The sequence below is a fragment of the Fopius arisanus genome, unplaced genomic scaffold (assembly GCF_000806365.1).
Source record: "Fopius arisanus strain USDA-PBARC FA_bdor unplaced genomic scaffold, ASM80636v1 scaffold00016, whole genome shotgun sequence".
Taxonomy (NCBI): domain Eukaryota; kingdom Metazoa; phylum Arthropoda; class Insecta; order Hymenoptera; family Braconidae; genus Fopius; species Fopius arisanus.
The window spans coordinates 875822-896359 of record NW_011887755.1 but is presented as its reverse complement, the minus strand read 5'-3'; the positions used below and the strand labels follow the sequence as shown (position 1 = coordinate 896359).

General features: G+C 38.1%; 2 protein-coding genes across 8 annotated transcripts; both read right to left on the bottom strand.

Annotated features, from left to right (window-relative positions):
- Positions 1-4008: 4008 nt before the first annotated feature.
- unk (RING finger protein unk) lies at positions 4009-10470 on the bottom strand. Of its 4 annotated transcripts, none has more exons than XM_011300145.1 (7): positions 9627-10470; positions 9272-9481; positions 7208-7630; positions 6925-7127; positions 6236-6366; positions 5924-6115; positions 4009-5700 (listed from the first exon to the last, which is right to left on the bottom strand). In XM_011300145.1, the coding sequence occupies exons 1-7, from the start codon at positions 9683-9685 to the stop codon at positions 4540-4542; spliced, it is 2379 nt and encodes a 792-aa protein (XP_011298447.1). In that variant the 5' UTR covers positions 9686-10470; the 3' UTR covers positions 4009-4539. The 4 variants fall into 4 exon arrangements, with proteins under 4 accessions (XP_011298447.1, XP_011298446.1, XP_011298448.1 ...); XM_011300144.1 differs by having other exon boundaries at positions 6236-6378; positions 9627-10469; XM_011300146.1 differs by having other exon boundaries at positions 5924-6100; positions 6236-6378; positions 9627-10469.
- Positions 10471-11770: 1300 nt separating this feature from the next.
- On the bottom strand, positions 11771-20018 carry LOC105263747 (uncharacterized). Of its 4 annotated transcripts, XM_011300149.1 has the most exons (6): positions 19715-20018; positions 19143-19536; positions 18138-18347; positions 17344-17648; positions 16850-16921; positions 11771-16502 (listed from the first exon to the last, which is right to left on the bottom strand). In XM_011300149.1, the coding sequence occupies exons 3-6, from the start codon at positions 18243-18245 to the stop codon at positions 13172-13174; spliced, it is 3816 nt and encodes a 1271-aa protein (XP_011298451.1). In that variant the 5' UTR covers positions 18246-18347; positions 19143-19536; positions 19715-20018; the 3' UTR covers positions 11771-13171. The 4 variants fall into 4 exon arrangements, with proteins under 4 accessions (XP_011298451.1, XP_011298452.1, XP_011298450.1 ...); XM_011300150.1 differs by lacking the exon at positions 19143-19536; XM_011300148.1 differs by lacking the exon at positions 19715-20018 and having other exon boundaries at positions 19143-19623.
- Positions 20019-20538: the final 520 nt, after the last annotated feature.

Below are 20538 nucleotides of genomic sequence, written 5' to 3'. Positions count from 1 at the left end.
AAGTGAAAAATTCGAAATTTTTGAAAAAGTATCAGGGGAACATGACAATCGAGGAGCTATTCATTGAAATTTTCACTGAAAGTGAAAAATTCGAAATTTTTGTAAAAGTATTAGGGGAACATGACAATCGAGGAGCTATTCAGTTTTCAACCAATATTTCGATTGATTAGCCATTTATAAAAGAAAAAATTGGAATTATTAAAAAAAAAAAATGATTGACGGCGGGATTGAACCCGGGCCGTCGGCGTGGTAGGCAAGCACGTTACCATTGTGACAACGCGCTATTATTATAAAAATCTATTTTCATTAGTAGTATATCTTCAACATACTGAATAATTTTTTTCATTTGAAATACCACAAGATGTGGTTTCCCCCTTCCGCTCATTTTACAGTCGGCTAAATTTCAGTTAAACAAATAAAAACCAAAAAGCATTCATGCTGCAGAAAAGAAAATTCACCCCGTCGACTTGGACACCCCAGCCCTGTGTGTGGCGACCTCCTTCTCTTGGGGTGCAGTACTACGATGCAGCTGAGGTCACTCCACCCCCAGAACTGACCCTCTACTTTAGTCAATCCTCTTCGACTGAGCATGCGCACAACTGCTTTTTTCTTGAGTTTCTTCCTGAGGAGTGCGTAAAGTCCATGGAACATTATTCACATAAACTTGAGTAATGAAAAATACGATTGCTCTAGTTATTTGAATTTATTCATTGACAATATCTATTAATGTACATTTTCTATGACAATATAGCATGAGAAGCAATAATGGAATTTGTTCTAGAATTATTCCAGTCGTCGAGAAAATAGTGAAATAGTTTATTTTCATTGGCTATTTTCACGGTTATTATTTCACATAATATACAAGTTCTCAACATTATTATTATTATTCTTCAGTTTTATTTTCGTAATAATTATTTCTGCACTTCTTTAGTGCGATTAACGATTCAATTTATGTATGAATCAATTTGTACTGACATTTATTAGAATTTGCTACAGTGATTTGTTACTTTTATTTTTTTCAAAACGATTCGTTCCATTGCGATGGAAAAAATCCCTGCATTTCGCCAACGAGGCCTTTTATAGTCTATTATTATGACATTTGTGATTGAAATTATGTCGGGTGAGGACGAAATTATGCAGAATTCCAGATATTATTTATAATTGATAAATGAAAGATTGTAATGGACTTGAATTTGAATTTTATAAAGGAATGCCAAAGGAATGAGAGGGATATAATCTATTGAAAAGTTTTGTACTATCTTCCATTTTTCATTGAGATTGAATAGCCTCTCTTAGTATGAAGGCCTTTGTGCAATTTCTTTGGAAATTACAAAATTTCAATTAATCAGAAGGGTCTCAAAGAATCCTCAATTAACATTTACTGTGACTGCTACAATTTTTGATGTACGAGTAAGCAAATGCAGTCATTTAGCATAACCCACACATCATATAAGCCAATGAATCCTTACTCTAGCCACCACTTACTGGATATTTCTCTCCTAGTAAAAAATCCAATGTCCAGTAATTTACATGGAACATGGCGAAACCAGTCCACAATACTCACAAACCCCAATTAATTATTTCCAAACCGTAAGTTTGTTGTCTGCATTAGTGTTAATGCCAAGCATTTACATCGTTCTTTCTTTTATCGTTTATTGATTTTGAAAATATAAAAAGCACATCATATATCATCTGTGTATTAATTCATATCTTTACTTCAAGTGATTTTTTTTTATCTTATACCATTTTTAAATAACCACCCTTTCCCAAAATTATCCTTAGAATGACGAGTGATTTTCGTTGATTATTTGGGAATATTTTGGAATCTCTTGTACGATTTTAATCGGATGTAATTCATAATCAATTGCAGTGGACGTCAGAGAATTCTAAGCTCAATGCAATCGTGTATGAAAAAAATTTAATTAACAAAAAATGAATTATAATTTTCTGTGAGCCACCGAGTCTAGTTTTGATTTTTTATAATTATTTCGATAGATCCCCGATGTAATTCTAATAGAATAATTTTCTAGGGAATTGTATAATATACAATTTGGCGAAAGAAATTTGTAATTCATGTTTCTCTTTCACATTCTCTTTCCATTGACTCCACACGATAAATGAATGAGAATTTTAATTGATGAACATTCATGCATTGTCCTGCTGTTTTCATTGACTCCTAAATTGATTTCTCAAATGTTATTAAATTTCATTCGTGTTGCTCAGGCTAACGTACATCATGTTCCGGAAGACGGTTTAATTATGATATTGTATAAATTCTTTGTCAGTGCCGGTCATTAAGACCATCAGTATTATTCACAATCAAGAGCGAAGTTTGATCCATATAAAACTTTTTCGTTTGCCGTTAATTCACAAATTGAACAAATACATGTACTCCATTGGTCACACGTTAGTTTCATGGCACCGTATGCGAATATGTCCCTTGATTCTTATTCATACATCTCTGTAAAACAATAAATATTGTTATATTTATGCAATAATGACGTTTCTGCGCTCAAGATTTTTTTAATCATCATTTGTTCAATTTCCTTCTCTATTACTCGTCCTATCAATTTCAAAACTTATACAATATTAAACTTTTCCTCCACTGCCTATCTTCATAGGAAATAGTAATCTAGTGATTATGTATAGACGTACATATATATATATGTGTATATATATATATATTTTTTTTCTGTAATTCTCTAGCGTGCAGATGATCCTTCCATTAGTCAGTTGCTTGCATATCATTCATCTCCTCCCAGATTTACACCTCAAATTAAATCTATAGCCAAAATATTTTGACCTCGTATTTAATATGTAGCCCTAGATGAAAAAGAAAAATCATCTGCACAAGTAGATCGGCTGAAGCGTGTAATTTTTGAGTATATGAGTGTAATTGCAAAATTAAATAAAGAAAAACAATTAATTCAACGAGTTCTGCCTTATTGATTGTGCCAATGGCTTTGTGTTCATTCACGATAAAAATTGCGATAGACATTTTTCACGCCGACGAATAAAAAATTTATCGTTTACATTTCGCTTGTTTACTTTGAGATATTTATTCTCCTTTTGATATTTTTATGGTGAAAATACTTTTGTTTCATTGGATGAATTGGTCCGTGAATGAATTAAATGAACTATACTGAGAAAGAACCAACAATGCGGGCAGTAAGTTCTTGCATATTTAAATGTTTTGTCTAAAGGCTGAGGCAACATTCGTTTTATTTTCTCGTGAGACAATCTCACTGACCGAGACACGCCAATGATTTATTTTCTTTGCTTTATTAAAATTTCTCCATAATTACTCATTTTAATCTTGAAAATATTATTATTATATTCCTATTCATACGTAATATAACATCGTAAGTGTTCCTCGTTCATAATTATCTTTATTTATTTTTAATAATATTATATCATCATCATCATCATCGTTATTATTTCTCATTTATTGTTATAATGAATGAGTATCATTCCTATATTTTTTCAACACTCAGTATTCTCGTTATTCAACGTCTTCTTTTGAATTTCATATTGTAAGAAGTGGATACTGTTACAGCGAGTGATATCTTGATCGCCTGATTTAATACCATAAATTTCCTCTAGTCAAGAATGGAGTCCACTAATATTGAAAATTAACAAAAAAAAAACATGACGCTCGTGATGAGTTGATCGAACAAGTGGTCATTACAAGTAAGCCGAGTAGCCTAATATTACAGCACTTCTAGTACGAATATTATATTCTCCATAAAATTTTTCCATTTCAACAATGGCAGTTCAATACTCATATAATTCCGTTAGTGTGCACATGCTGTACTTGTAAGGAACACTAATGAGTTAATGCGCGTGAAAATAGATATAGTTATTTTATATTTTGATTCAATTGAAAAATCCTAAAATTTGTTTCTATGCTAAATCTACAATTGTAAAACACACACAAATTCAATTTATTAGACAATTATAACTCTCTAATTACTCAATTAACATAGACATAATTATTCCTAATTTTGTTTTTTCCTTTTTAGTACGATAGATAAAAACGATGTTGAAAAAAAACAGAGAGATTGAAGCCAAAAAAAAATTTACGTTTGTCTCCTTGGCGCAATTATAAATCCTTTGGGTTTTAAAAAAATATCTTTTAAAATTCAATAATTCTCCCTGCAATGCTTATTTGGGATAATTCATCCTACAGAGACATTGGCAATTTCATACGAAATGAAAAATGTGACATCATCTATTATTACAATGGATGATGAAAATAGACTTAAGCCTAAGCATATCATTCTCTGCTGCTCTGCTGTTGTCTTGTTGCGTTTACGCACATTCGTCAGATTTTTTTAATTTTTTTTTTTCAATTATTATTATGTATATTTTCAATGCAGGTTTCTTAGCCGTCCTACGTATTTTTTCTTTTCAGTAATCCTGCATACATTATGACAAATGATTAATTAATCAGAACAATGCTGATTCTCAGAAATGAGAAAAGAGGTATTCCCCGTGTCTGATAAACTATGAGTGACATGACACGAGGGAATACCCGACCTAACTGGTTGAAACAACAGGTGTCTGGCAGTAAGGGCACTCACGTTGATTAGGCGCACATGTCGAGCATACCACGTAGTGATTGCACGGTGACAATGTAACAGCACGATTTTGTTCCTCACAAACCATACATTTTGTTGCAGTCTCTCTATACAGAACTTTCTCAACTTCTTCTAGATCTTGTCGTAACTGCGATTGAATAGATTTTAATGTAGCTATGGATAAACTCCTCAGCTCGCCAGTTCCTTTGAGTGTGTGAATACAGCCTCCATTGCTATTAGAAGCTTCATTTTCAACTCTCAAGGCTTTTACCTGCATGATAGCATCATCTCTCTGTTGTTCAGCAATTGAAGCTTTTCTTTTTGCCTCTTCGCTCTCTAAATGCCAGGCCGCACAAGCCGCACGTGCTTGATTTATTCTTTCATCCCAAGTCGCCAGTTGAGCTCTACTTGACGATAATTCTTCCCTCAATCTCTGTAATTCCGAGAGTGATCCAGTATTACTCGGACTCACTGAGAATGCATTGACCAGGGGAGATGCTGGTAATGCTTGTGTACGTGATGGTGAAAGGCCCTGATTAGCAAAATCAAATAAACTACTGTTGAAACCGCTTAATTTAGAGGCTGAGCTGCTGAGTTGTGAAATATGATTGTTGAATGGATCTGAAACGGAATGACTCATGAAAGGCATTGTTGATTCCATTGAATCTTGATGAGAGAATCTAGATCCCGTTAGAAAACCAGCTGATTGCAATTGTTGTAGTGGGCTAGATGTTGATGGTGAAAAATTTGAGAGTCCCGAACGTTCAGCCATTCCTGGGATATTCACTGGTGCCGAACTCCCGAGCAAACCCGAGCTCGCCAATCCAGCGGATATCGAGTTACTGATCGGAGAATTTGAATCTCTATGGATTGAATCAACTAAATTCAATGGATCGTCCAAATGCAACTCATCCAATGCATTCCCGACAACAGATTCTACGGTATCATTTCCATAAAATGAATTGGCTGATAGTGGAGATACCGTTGATGTTAATCCGTGATTTCCCAATGATCCATTCAGACCGTAGGCAATGTATATATTTTGTTTGCGCTGCGCCTTCTCCGATTTTGTTAATAATGGATCATTTTCTATAGCCATTATTTGCTTTCGAATTTCACTCTGTAAATAAAGAGTAGTATTTATCATACAATAATCATCATCATACATTAGTCGACATAAGCCCAATACATCGTTTTCATCTAAAATGCTTTTCTATATTTTTTTCTGAATATTACAACCTGACTGTTCAATTTGAAATATTATAAAACTCTCTCCAAATTGCATTTATAATTAATAAATTAATTATTTTTATTCAAGTCCCCGAATCGCGTTGAAAACTTACAATTTGTAAAAGAGAGGCAGAATTGTAAAGCATATTGCTGAGCTTTGGTTGTGATGAGATATTCATTCCAGAATTTGCACTGGAATTATGAAGTTGTGCTCCAGGTGCTTTACTATGAGAGCTATTACTTCCGAGGCTACTTGTACTAGCAGACTCAGAAACCTCTCCACTGCCATTCTGCAATGGTGGAAACTGATAACAGTAATCATTAGATCGTTCATTCAAATCTTCCAAATAATTCGAGTGGCGTTCAGTAGACTCAACTGCTTGGCTAAGCATGTGATTATTTAAAAAAATTTTTTTTATACTCACACTGCTGTCGCTTTGTGGCTTTTCCTTTTCCATTGATCTTTTATCAGGTGGGAGAGCGCTGTTGAGAATATCAGCCAGATTCGTACCACAATCTAAAGGTGCCGCCAGATCCCGGGCCAGACTCATTTCGTCTGTTGACAACACTGCTCCATCAGCCAAATCATAAAAATTTTGCATTGCATCAATTTCCATAAAAGCATCGTTAAAATTAGAAAGGATAGATTTTTATGTAGTGGTCATTATATTAAGATATTATGAGTATTAATTTCTAATAATCAGAGGAGTCTAACTCCCATAAACACGCCAATTTATTGCAAATTTATGAATATTAACTTTCAAGACGATATATTTAATTTTTAAGACGACGATAAGGCTTGTAATAATTATCAAGTCATAAATTGTTTCATCTAAATCCTCTTATCATTTTTCCTACCGTTTTTGTTGAACATTTGTTTTTAGACTCCCCTACACGCCAATATCAGTCATTACAATGCAAATGAAACTTTACTTTAATTGCTAGTTTTGCATTGTAATGAGTGCGATATACACTGGTGGAGAAGTTTTTACATCGTCTAAAGATAAATTTGCAGACGAAAATATTTCATCGTGTATGGAACTTGATAATCGCTCAATAATAAATTTGACGGTAAAAAATTCTGTTCACGTACGATTGTAAAAAATAAACTCACGGTCAACGTGTGCGAAGGCGCAGAAGACTCCACGAGGACAATACCCGGCCTGCTGAACATCATTACACTTGGTTGATTTGTAAATTTCTGGATGAAATTGTTGCTCAGTGCGAGTATGACAGTATGTGCAGGCATCACCCTGTTCACAATTACCAGGTTCACCCCATTCTTCTCCATGCTTGACATTTGGACAGGGTGTTGAGCTAATATTTCAAAATCAATCATTAACATCATTCTTGGGGATATAAAAAATACTATAAATGACGTATTAATTATTAATTACCGATATTTGTATTTCCTTGGGCTACGACGTTTATCTTTGCTGTTGTGATATTGCGGACAAGCATAGCCTTGTCGACAGAGCCTCGGAGGTCTTTTGCAGGGCTCCGTTTTGTAACTGCTAAGAACGTAGTTAGTGTCTTGCCACTTGGGATCCTCATTCATCAAGTTTCGTTCTTTATCCAAAATATTTGGTCCATTTGACGATGAATTTGGGTCTGAGTCTGGATTCTCCAAAGCTTGAATTTCTTTGATGTCGTATACTGGAGGACGGAGGTCGTGATTACCATGGGCAAAAGCACAATGTGGCCCATTTTTAACGCAAAAACCACGTGTATCTGTATCATGCACACACATGCAAGTCTTGTAATATCGTAGATGATAACGTCTCTCAGTATCTCCAGCTGTTCGATGGAGAAATGGGCACCTGGGGAATAAACATGAGTCTCATTACTCCCTTTCATTATTTATTTTCCCTATCAATTCAAATGTCAATCTATTTATACGAAAAACAAATCAATATACTGAAAGACGTAGAGTAGTGCGTGACGAGTCGCCAATTGTACATGATTTTATTTTCCAGCAATATAAACGAAAATCTGTTCACTCTCGTAAGACCTACGACATTCTTATGAAATTATTTGATACAACTTTATTCGGAGCTTCTTCATTCATCAAAACAAAAACAATTACACAAATACTAAACCCATAACTGCGCTATTATGTCAGGAAAATAATTAAAAAATTTATTCAGAACCAAAAAATAAATAATGAAATATTTCAAGATTTGAACTATTGCTCGTTTTATTGCATTGTGCGCAGAAATTTCAATTAAAAAATTTTATAAATACTAATAAACTATAATTTTTGCATCTTTCGATTTTTGAAGCATGTGAAATAAAGAAACAATTCGTTTTGAGTGGGAGGGTATCAAGGAAAAAGTCGCGGAAGAAAATGAAAATACGAAAAATGATTGGATATTCAGTGCCACCATTCTCACGTCATAAAAATGATTCCCTGCCCAATTCAACAAAGAGGAGCATGTACCCGATGAGTCCTTGTTGCTACAGTGTGACAAGAAAAATCAATACCAACGGGCTTCTTTGTTTGAGCTTCCCGCCTGACGCGCGAGCTCCTAACCACTTTTTGGAGGGAAAAATTAGCGTGTCTATAATGACATCCTGTTGTTATTCGCTCGGCGTACGCTTACAAATGCTAATTAAACAATTATTGAAAAATAAATTACAAGGAGAACGATTTTTCCATAAAGGGGAGAAATATATATTTTTTTTTAATGACACAGATATTATTTTTCAAATGCTCCAATATGATTTTGCTAATTGAAGGAGCCAATTCCCAATATTATTGTCGTGAAAAGGTCGTTGTGGAAATAATATTAATTTGTTGAAAAATTCAATTAACACGTGGATAGATCATTAATCCCAGGAGATTAAGATCTAGTGTAGCAGATGTGAGGTTTAATTGAAACATACGACTGTCGATAAATGGAACAAATAATGAATATATTATCACCGCAGCGATGACACGGATTTATGAATTCATGGGAATAGTCAATGGGAAGCTATGAAGTTGTACATATCGAACATGTCATGACTGCAACATCTCTTTGTCCCCTGCGCGACGAGCAGTTGTTATAGGTTATAAGTGGGTATGCGAGTGGTAAGCAACAGGGACTCAAATATATCCTATCCACACAGCACGAAAAATTCTCACTCCAAGCGAGACATGAACGTCAATTGCTCGACAATTTCAGTCCCATTATTTACACCGAAATATTAGCGACCAGGTGACTCATGGCGAATGAATCCAAGTAAATAAAAAGCAAGAAAAGGAAGCGTACATAAACAATTTTGTAATAAATGAATTTCAGACGTGGTAATAATACACCAAGAAAAAGTCTGAGTGAGTGGCGGTTGCGGTCATTGAAGCGATGAAAAACCGTAGAAATAGCTAATAAATCCTCGACTCAGGGATCCTCAAGAGAAATGAAAAAAACGAGAGTCGGTATGTCGCGTACATGAAATATCTATGAAAAATAAAAACTTACTCGTCTCCGTCGGGACATATGCCGGTAGTTTCATCGTATTTAGTACAATAATTATCAGCACTGTAATTAAAAGTGCGGTCCCTTTTCCTAACTGGTCTGCGTCTCCGCTGGTTCATGAAGTGCCAGTTGAAGCAAGTAAATGGTCGATGCTGTGTGCATTTTCGTTGGATAAATAGTGGGCATTGCTCGACACGGAATTCCTTCAAGTATCTGCAACAAAGAATTAGGGGGATATGAAAATCAACAGATAATTCCTCTCAAGATTAAATACAAGATTTTTTCATAAAGGAAATGATGGGGACAGGATGGTAAGTGTGTGGTGAAGTAATAAATATCGAATGGTGTGGATAGTTACGTGTAATGATTGGCCTTTTCCGCTTGTGCTGTCAACAAAGGTTTCGAGTCGGACTTCATCTTGGAGGCCGTGCGACAACAACACACAGCGGCGCCGCCACCGCCGTTGCCGTCGTCGTTTCTCTATTCGTGATGTTTATCGTTTTAGTTTTACTCGTGGATGTCGCTACCACCACTGTATCACAACAACACAAAACGCTCCCGCGTCTCTGATGCTGAGACACCCACATATATGGGAATGCAATTAAACGGCGCGGGGCCAAACCGACGATTGAATTCCAATAATTCACTGTAATTGAATTTTACAATACAAATATTCTTCGTAACAAGTTTTGTCAGTGGCTGAATGGCCCTTTCAATATGAGTATGTTGTATTCAACGCAACGTTAAAACCTACGCCTCACACCGCCGAATAGCGCGATGAAGCGCAATTCGATGAGTCCCAATACAACCACCGTTGTCATACACCACTATTATTATATCGAGCCAATTACCAGCTCAATACCACTGATGTACCAGTGGTGAATGTTCGTTTCACGTCACTTGACGTCGTTGAATACTCAGCAATACTTCAGGGTGTGTGAAGCCACCACTTTCATTCGATGAGAGAAGAGATGCGATATTACAGTACGCCACTGTTCTGGACCCCTCGGCTAGGCTAGACAACAGAGGCAACTACGTATGTGACTTCATGTAAATTATTAACGTGTGTGTACGCTGTGAGGACACAAAGAAAGCAGTAGTGCACAGCGCAAGCGCATAACCACATGCGCAAACGCAACGCACTCCCTTCTGTTCCGAGGAATACCGGATGACGGAGAGTGGGAGAGAGAACAAAATCGAGAAACGCGAATCGAGAATCGAGAATGAGGAAAAATGTACGGTATATACAGGTATATTGGCATATATGTAACTGAAATTTCCCGGTGAAGTGCGCGCACGGCGCAGTTACCACTCCTTCTCACTCAACTCTACCGGTCACGTGAGCCCTGGGCCATTCAAGGTCATTCGTGTTGTGATCCTTTAAATTTCTATTGTTTTAACACGTAAACATTCCGACAACTTGTCTCTTCAAATCTACCAATGGATTTTAGCTGTTGATTAAATCTTTCATTCATGTGCACACAATTTTATTTATTATTTTTTAAATTCACCAGTTTGTTCACTCGGTTATATTAATGTCATTCAGCACTAATTCATTTTTTAGTCTATTAGTTTCTCAACTATTTTCTACGAAATATTTTATAACTTTCACTTTCAACTAGTCCCTTATTATAGCTCATTAAATTTATTGTTGCTGTTGATCTTTTCGAGGAGATATATATGTATCACCCGGCACACTTGTTCCTATTTACTAAACGTCGGAATTTCTACGTGACAAATGAAAATTCACAGGCAGGTCTGATAATTATAATGGTTGAGAATTATTTATCTGGTATGACGAATGTCTCGGATGAATATTGCCCGCTTACCATCTGGTTATTCCGCGATAACTGGGGGATTCGTCGACTTCATTTTGTTTGATTGTGGGCACTGCTGTCTGTATGTGCGAATTCATTAGCTTTCACTGATTTTAGAACGCACTCGACTCGGGTTACAAGGGAATTTTCTTTGACATGAAAGTGAAGGTGAATGTTATTCAATTTTATTCTTATTCACCCTTGAGTTTGAACTGGAACCGGATGCTTTTCATTGATGAAAGAACTGAAAATAGCTATTTTATACCACAGATACATGTCACAGAGTTTCTGTTATCATTGCTTTTTGCATCTCGAATTCGCTGTAGATGGTTGACATCGATAGGAAAATAAATGGTTTTTCTCTGCAGCTGCTTGGGCCTCAATAGATGGCAGATGTCGGTTATTCTCTCGATAGGCGGAGTTATCCACGGGATATTAAAACCTTTCCCAGTTCGTTTTGATATTTTTTAGGGATTACTCCAAATTTTTTTGGAAATTGAAATGCGATAGATGAAAATAAAAATATTAAAATTAATTGATTAGCAATAAAATTATATTACAAATATTACGAGAACAAATTAAAAAAACGTCGATCCATTTCTTCTAGAATCTAGAATAAAGTGTATTCAAATGGTGATAGATTTTGACAGGAATTCTCAAAGGAAAGATGATAAAAGTTAATTCATATTTGTGATATATATAATATTCATATATTATAATATACTTTACAAGGTCTAACACTCATCGCAACGTTTGCTAAAAAAATGGTGTTAAGAATTATCATCATAATAACTCGACAATATTTTGATTTTATAGACAAATCTGTTTCTGACTCGTATTATCACTCCGAAAACTGCCATCCAAATATTAAAAAATCTTCGACTGAAGTTTCATGGATGGAATCTGAAATAGTTGTTCTGTAAATGTAAAACATGATGCGTACCTCTTTCCTCCTATTTTTCAATCTTGAACATAATTACGGAATGCATATCGTTTTACCACTTATTGTTTAACCTAAGAGAGATCGAATGAGACAAGCTTCATTTGTTCATTGTCTTTTATTGATGAAATCTTTCTAGTTAACGCTTTCTACTCGCGAATAAAATCGCGATCAAGACTCGTGGAACATCTAGTGACCTTGCACACAGCCGATTGGTTTAGTACTTCACATTTTATCCACTATATTTCGTAATTTATAACAAGTTATTGGACAATTTTATTTATAATCAAGAAGATTTTTGGCATTAATCAACTAAAAAGGCGCTCAATGAACTTATCAATTTTTTTCACTCCCACTCGAATGCTTTCCCCAGGACAAGTACCTGAAAACTTCTTAGAAGCTTTTAATTCCGAGAGTACATCATTCCCCAATTACTCACCTAAATAGGCTTATACTATCGCTGTATTAATACTCATCCAATTTCCATTTCAGATTCATCGTTTGTCAATCTTCTCCAAGAATTCACCCGTGAAATTCAAAATCTATTAATTCGTGTCCCGACTACATTAGTTCAAACCACTAATTTTTTTCGATAATTTTAGCATATTGATTGCCAGAATACACGTTCAATTACGTATTTGGGTAATTGCATTGGAAGATGCCATTATTTCAAACAGAATTACTCCAACTCAATATAAATTTAGCTTGCTGCAGTACTTGTCAGAAATTTGACAATGAAGAGAGCTTGATTCAATTTCAGTTTCTGTTTGTTTTCATTCCAGGTAATGAGATGTGATATAAAAATCCTGGAGAGAACTGTATATATACATTAATGGTTCCATACGACATGATATTTTCACGTAACGAAAAAACTGACAGCCTCGGATCGATTGCAAAAGCAAAAACAAAAAACGTAAAAAAGTAGTATCAATAAAAATAATAATCACGATGTTAATAAATTAATAATTAAAAAATAATACCGACGTTATCCGTAAAATGGTGTGCATAGGTGGATTAGAATGACTGAACGTTTGATAAATTAAATTATCGAACAATTTGGACTATTAAAAAAATGCACTCCCTGTTGAACAGAGAATTGAATGCGACAAGTAAAAATCATATCAAAGCCAATAATAGTTAAATAACTTAGACAGTTGTTCCGTATGTGCTAAACATCACTCTCGTAGTATCTGTATCAAGAGTAACATCTTCAGGGGAAGCGAGATCGACTTTTATGGAGCCAGAGTTCTTCCTTCGTCTGGCCATGCCTCCGGTCCAATTCGACAGCGTCCAATGGTAAGTCTCCCCCTGTTTATTATTCTCGATCGCTTGCTGGCTTTCCACTTCTTTCTCCAAAGGCGCATCCAAGGATACCGACGATTGAGAAGCAACAGAATCAAAACTAGAATCTGCCCCACCTCTAAATCGTCCAACTATCTCAATAACCATCTCCCCGGGGGACTCCTCAATGGCTCGGAGAATATTCTGACAGATCTCCGAATCAAGTGGTATCGGATCCTCAGAGTCCCGATTGTGAATTGTGATGGCAATGTGGGCTGGATGAGGAATTGGAAGGGGTATGAGAAGTTTTTCAGCGCTATACGGTCTCATTTCACGTTTCCATGGCTGCCAGCGAGTATCTCCCCCTGAGATGGCAGTCAATGTTTTACGATTGGATCTTGCTGAGTGTAGACCACTCGATTCACACATCTTCTCTAATTTTTTACTGCTGGTCGGCTGCTTGGCGCGTGGATTGAACGCCGATAATTCTAAATATGGGCTGTGAACCTGAATATTACCCCTCGGGACGTATATGGCACCAAGTAAATCAGGCCCATTTATGCCACCGAGTTCAGTACTGTGTACCATATTGGTATATTTAGAGAGATCAATTCCAGAGTGTGGCTCCAGTTTGAATTTGGTGTCAGTGTCGTCGAGAGGCTGTAAAAAATCTAGACTGAAAATATCAGCGTACATGAGACCTGCTAAACCCGCCCAATCCCCCACACTGAGTCCCTTGTTTTCCCAGAAATCATCCTCATTACCATTCAGACGGGATAAAACGTGAGAGGGATAGAGTCGTTCGAGCATTAGTGCTGCTTGTTGAATAACCATCTTCAAATCGAAGGTCGTCAGTTTGATTTTACTCCTGACAGCAACACCGAGGCCCGTTTGCAGATCTTTTTTGCGACGATCGAGTTTCTCGTGTAGAACACCAATGAGATCTCTAGCTTCTTTCTCCAACGATTTATAGGGATCCTTGGTCTTGGCTAAGTTGGTTGCAAAGGGGCTGAAGCAGGCCTCAACGAATTGAGTGAAATCCCTTTGAGGTTGAGTAATGAGTCGCTCGGTCTCGTGCTGAAAGGCGAACAGTTCGTCGAGTTCGAGCTTGGCTTCGAAAGCAGCAAGTGCCTGCTCTGGTTTTATCTGGTAATAATAATCAGATGCAAGTCCTGGCCCCGCCACTCTCTTCACCACGAAACTGTCACTCGCTGGAATTCTTCCACGGCTCTTTATGAGAAGATGGAACATGGCTGTGTCCCAAACAACTCTTATCCAGTATCGTACCACTGCAACAGTCATTATGAAGAATGAAATGATGGGACATATGCAAAGTGCCACCACGAGGGCAGCCAGTGGCTGGATACATCCCTGGATCCCTATATTCCATATTAGCGCCTCGAGTACGACGAAGTAACGATTTCTACTAGCCTCAGGACTATCGAGGTCGATGACAAGCGCCATGAATGCATGGAGTGTCAATGTCACTAGAGGCATCCAGACAAAGGCAGACAGCGCGATGATGAGGGAACCGAGGCTAGCTACGACGCAGATAATGGGGAATATAAAGAGAATGCAGAGGGTACCCAGGAGGCCTTTCGCACCGTAATTCCAGAGTCTGTTAATGTGTCTTGTCATTCCTTTACCGATGAAGCCAGTGTCGGGTTCTGTCTCGAAATGTGTCCGACTCTTGCTGATGTGTCGCCAGAGGGCTATCAAACGAGAGCACAGGGTCGGCGTCTGGGACGACTTACGAGGAAAAAGGGTTCCATTCAATTGACTCAACTCCAAGTCCGGGGTGAAGGGATCTACCATGAGAAGTGCTCTCAGAGATACTCTGCTGCACCAGGGTACTGCAACACCGAAGAGAAACATTGCATTCCACGTCCAGCACCAAGTTCTCGCGATGTAGTTTATCCATCGCCACATGGGCCAGCGGGTGGTTGTCGTGTGGACGAGTTCCCTCTCCACGAGGAAGACTGGTTGGCTGGGATCTGCTCTTGGGGTTGTAATCGATGTTGGGGTGCTGCTTAGAATTGTTGGAATCACTTCTGATGTTCCCTGGAAATTTCGTCGGACAATCCAATTTCTGGGGAGCCATATCTGCGTTGGCCACTGAAAATTCCTCGTTGGAGTCTCAACTTTTCTAAGTTCTTTAAGGAGAACGGGTTCTCTCTCTCGCATAAACGTCAAATCACGATTGAGGAAGTAGACGGTTTGCTGTAAGTTCTGGAGACTGCAAAGTGAGAGCGCTTCCTCGTGGGCGCTCCATTGGCATTCCTCGATGAAATTACTCTCTGCTTCTCTCATTCTGTCGCGCATCCATGGACCTATACGAGAGAGAACAGGGTGCTCACTCTCCATGCTCTTGCGTAATGATTCCTTAGCATGGGCTAATTTACGCTTAACGCTCTCCACAGCACGATGCATCAGGATGATGGACTGCGCTTGCTGCACCAGAAGCTGACCAATTCCATCACCCAACGCCTGGATGTCTGGATGAATGAGAATATTGGAGTAAACTCTCTGTAAATATTCTCGCATTACTGCCTCATTAACTTGCTCTTCTATCTCCTCATCACTTTTTTTCTGTCCTCTCAATTCTGAAATGAGTCGCTCGCGAAAATGCAGGAACCATCCACGGGTCTCTCTCTCAAGGATTGTCACGAGAATTGGCATGGCTTTTCTCATTACATCTCTGCTGAATAATCGTAAGTCTACTGCTGTGCCACTTGGTGTACCGAAGACAAATGGCACGGATACTGGCAATAATTGTGAGGATTCCCGCTCTACTTCGAATTTCTCCATGGCAGCTCGGCGCAACTGCTTACGCACGAAACCACAGAGCAACTCCAGAGAGTCCTCATATTCTGCTCGACACACCAATTCAGCCACGAGATATCGACAGCGCTCTTCTCTAATTTTCCCCTCCAAATTCTGAGCTTGGAGGGATGGTACTCCTATGATCATGTCGAGTAGTCTTAGAAATCCGGTTAATAGGGCTTTGAAGGATTGGGAGATGCTGAAACAGTGGGATATGAGTCTGGCTCGTGCAGTAACCACGAGAAATCTCGTTGCCAATGCGAGATCGTTCAGCAGAGTCTCCCTTCGACGATCTCGCCCTCTCTGCAGCAGTCCGCTGAGTCTCCATCGATGAGTCTGGCCCGTAAAGTTTATTGAGTCGATTTCAAATTCCCTGGAAATATCCAAGTATTTTTATTCTTTGGAATCGACTGTCAGCTTTGTAATTAGAACAATCACTGTTGATTGAGAGAAAATAAATAATGAAAGGCAATATTTACAATTTACTGTTCTAGCTCTAGAACTGTAGTACCCCGTCTCTCTAGCAATTCAAAAAATATCTTAAGGAACTAAAATGATATCTCAAACAAGAATGTGAAAGTTTTCTATTGACGTGACTACTTTTTTGCCCCAGGTGATGATTAGTCAGTTTCAAAATGTTAATTACATTTTTTTTCAATACTGATAATTTGACAACTAGTAAGAAAAAGAATCTTTGTGAACATGTCGTTTTTAACGTACCCGGATCTTCGAATGCTCTCCAATTGAGTGGCATTCAGTTTCTTCGGCTTTCCGTACTTATCCTTGTGCAAGCTTCACAACAGTTTTTTTTTCAACAGAGAATAATAAGATAAAGATCATAAAAGCAGATGGAAGCTCTACGAATTTTCACGAATTTGTGAGTAGAAGCTCACAATTTCATTCACTATGGATATTATAATCAACAGCTATCAGTCGAACTGAATTATTAAAGAAAGGAAATTCACTATACGTAGAATTCGACAAGTCAATACTACTGGACTACATAACTACCAAATCGGCAGACAGTATATTTCGTCACTAGGTCATTAGGAATTTTTCTGGCGATTGCGAGTTTACGGTTCGAGGCGAAGCCGAGGCATGCAAACGCAAAAGAAAAATTCTTTTCGGCCGAGTGACGAACAAAAATGATTTATTGCGTCTAGTTAGGAAGTAATTTGAGACTTTAAAAAAAAAGACAAGTTAAAAACACATACCCTCTCTCTCTTATGCTCTCCAATTGTTTATTGGTAAGTCTTCTGGGTTCGCCATTGGTATCAACAGCGACAGCGTCAAGTTCGTCGAAGCTGGGTGCTACAAAGAGATCTCTGAGGTGGTATTTTTTACGCGCCAGGGTCTCCTCGCCGTCTGAGCAAGCTGAGAGGGGTGGAGGTAGAATGATTGGAAAAGTCTTCCAGTGGTACAGAAACTGTTGAGCGACTTCTTTGATGTTGTGAACAAGAGCCTCAACTTCCGCTGGTGCACCACGGAGGTGACTTGCATCGAATCGTACGGGCTCTTTCTGTCAATTTATCTTTTCATTAATATTACACTGAATATCAATTCGAGAGGCTAGTAATTTCATAATCATAATTTCTTCACCCACGAATAGGAATCTCTGAAAATTGCGAGTGCTCAATAAAAAAGGCGGGATTTTTTTTTTTAAATTGTATAAAAAAATTCAAGTCAGTTTGAATTACAAACAAATAAAATGGGTAGCTCATCCGTAAAACCATTCAAGTTTAACTGTAATTTTTATTGCATAGAATATCTCAAAATTAATATCTGATATCAAGTCTCTTTACATCGCTCGTCGCAGCGTCAATTGAGAGTTACGAATATTTTTGTACAATAATTTAATAATTTTCTACTGAATGGAATCTTCAATAGGATGATTTAGGAATAATAGAAAGGCACGTTGAAATAATGCGAGATGGAGTGGTCCCCCGGAAAGACCACCCAATATTTTTTATTTCCCTCCCACTGATACCGATAAAACAACGAAACAAACCTCCGGTTGCAGTCCGTCGTTAATAGCTTGATGGTACCCTTGATGATTTGGCCCGGAATTGGCAGAATTGCCAGATGTTGAATTCAAATTGTGGGGCATCTCGCGCATATACAGACTGCGCGGAGGCTGGGGTCAGCTGCCCCGCACTCCAACAATTTCCTCATAAACCATACCGCTTGTTGCCACCATTGATCATCCCACTGCTGTCAACTACATCAATAAAACAAAAGACACTGTCAATCTCTATAACCCAGCAATCATACCACATATGGTCCTGCCAATAGCCCCTCATCTAATTATCCACCTCTCCAATCATTCTCTGAAAATCAAATTAGCGGTAAATGAGTTCATACAGTGGGAATTGTACGATATATTCAGAAGAGTCTCTTTAGAACACAATGGAATATTCAGAGTTCCTCTTGAGAGAATGGAATCGAGTGTTTCCGAGCGCACAGATGAAATTACACTTGCCAAGTGGCTGCATGAAAGTTTTAATATTTTTTATTAGGCCTTTGTCGGCGAAAGGAGAGGATGGACGAGTAATGCATATCCAAGTAGTATCTCGATCATTAATTGCAGGATTAATGCACTGACACTCGAATACTCGTTCGAGTAACGATGAATCAAGCCCACGAGAGTCTCAAATTTCAATGAATTTTCTTATAAGTGCAAACAAGAAAATGAAAATAACGAGAGATTATTTGGATGGATACGTGGGGTGGGTAAATGCAAGACTTGTTCAATTAGAATAATTATCACTTTCAATTGAGTATGTTAAGTACTCAGACACCAATAATCACGTCAGGTTGAATTAGCCTGGCAGTAGTATCCACTGTAAAATACACCACCAAATATACACCGACCCGCCCAATTGTTCACTAGGTCAGTGGTAAACTATCAATTTATAGCTTACTCCCAAGACGATTCCTGGCATGTCACAAAATCAACATTGGATGTCATTGAATTGATTGTTTTGAGGTGAGGCATGAAGAATTTGACACTTACCGATTTGATTCAATTGATTTGCTCAACGAATTGACGTTCGGGGCTACACTGTCGTATACAAAATACAAGTTGACAGTTCAACGAGAACTCTTATCTGTAGACAACGTCAAGCAGTCCCAGTAAACTCGAAAGGGCTTTCAAGCACGACTGATTTTCTGTCCCAACACCAATCGCGGAAAGCAAGATATCCCGAAATGTGCTAGTGGTTGTTATAGAGGCTGAAGCACAAATACTTTTTATTACGGGGTATATAAGGTATGATACAAGCAGGTATTGTCAAGCCAAAAACAGGGGACAAGTTCTCTCTGGCGGCACGAGACAGCGCGGCGATCACTATCACCTTCCCCTCATCTCCATGTCATCCCCACTCTGCAGCTGTTCGGCACTGGTGGGACTATTTAAAAAATGATAATTTAAAATAGCAGGAAAAAATTTAAAATATGGCCTTGGTTTATGGGATGTGTGGTATCTACATGACCTCAAAGTTTCAAAAATAGAATAAAATAAATCAGGCAATAACAATAAATAAATTGATTCCTCTTATTTTTTATTAAAAAATAACAGCGACTTACAGGTGATGCAGCAGTTTTCGCAGACGAACCGACGAACTCGAGCTGATGGGATTAGAAAACAGAACATAATTCAATGTATCTGATACTCCAATTCCCGTTTCAGAGATACAATCGAAGTGTTTTTGATGGTCAAGACCAAAATCCACACGCTAAATTCTCTTCAATCAATTATTTTTCACTGACTATTGGATTTTACGTGATTGCACTGTTTTTTTAAAAGAGAATTATTTATTAGGTTAAGAATTTTCGCAATTATCGTATCTCGTCAAATTGAGACTGCCCGCGGTGCTCCGTACGCATGGACGGTGTGCGTGCGTATGAACGGAGTATCGCTGGCGACCCCCACTCGAGCGGTCTTCTGTGCGCATGCAGGGTGTTCTGTGCGCATGGGAAGTGTTCTGTGCGCACGCGCGGAGTCTCGCCGGGGGACCCCCCCCACTCGAGCGCCGTCTCCAACGCCCTGCCATTTTCAGTGGGGAGTCAGTCGTTCCGCGACCGCGCGTGGAACAGGTGGTCGCGCGTCGCGTAGCTAAAATTCGTTAACATCGGGGTCCTAGTGAGCGCAAAAAACCGGCGCCGCGTGTGAACAGTGAAAATACAAAGTGCGGGACTCAGTGCAAGTGATTTTGTGAATTGTTTAGTGTGTGTTTAGATACGGACTAAAGTGACAGTGCGAATTAGACTCGAAGGATTACTTTTCTCATTCATTTTATTTTGAATGATTAAAAATATTATTTGATCTTTGTGGATTTTGAGTTGATAAAACATTCTTGGTTGTGTGGTGAGTGATTAGTGAATTTTTGAACTGTATCCAGTGCTGGTGC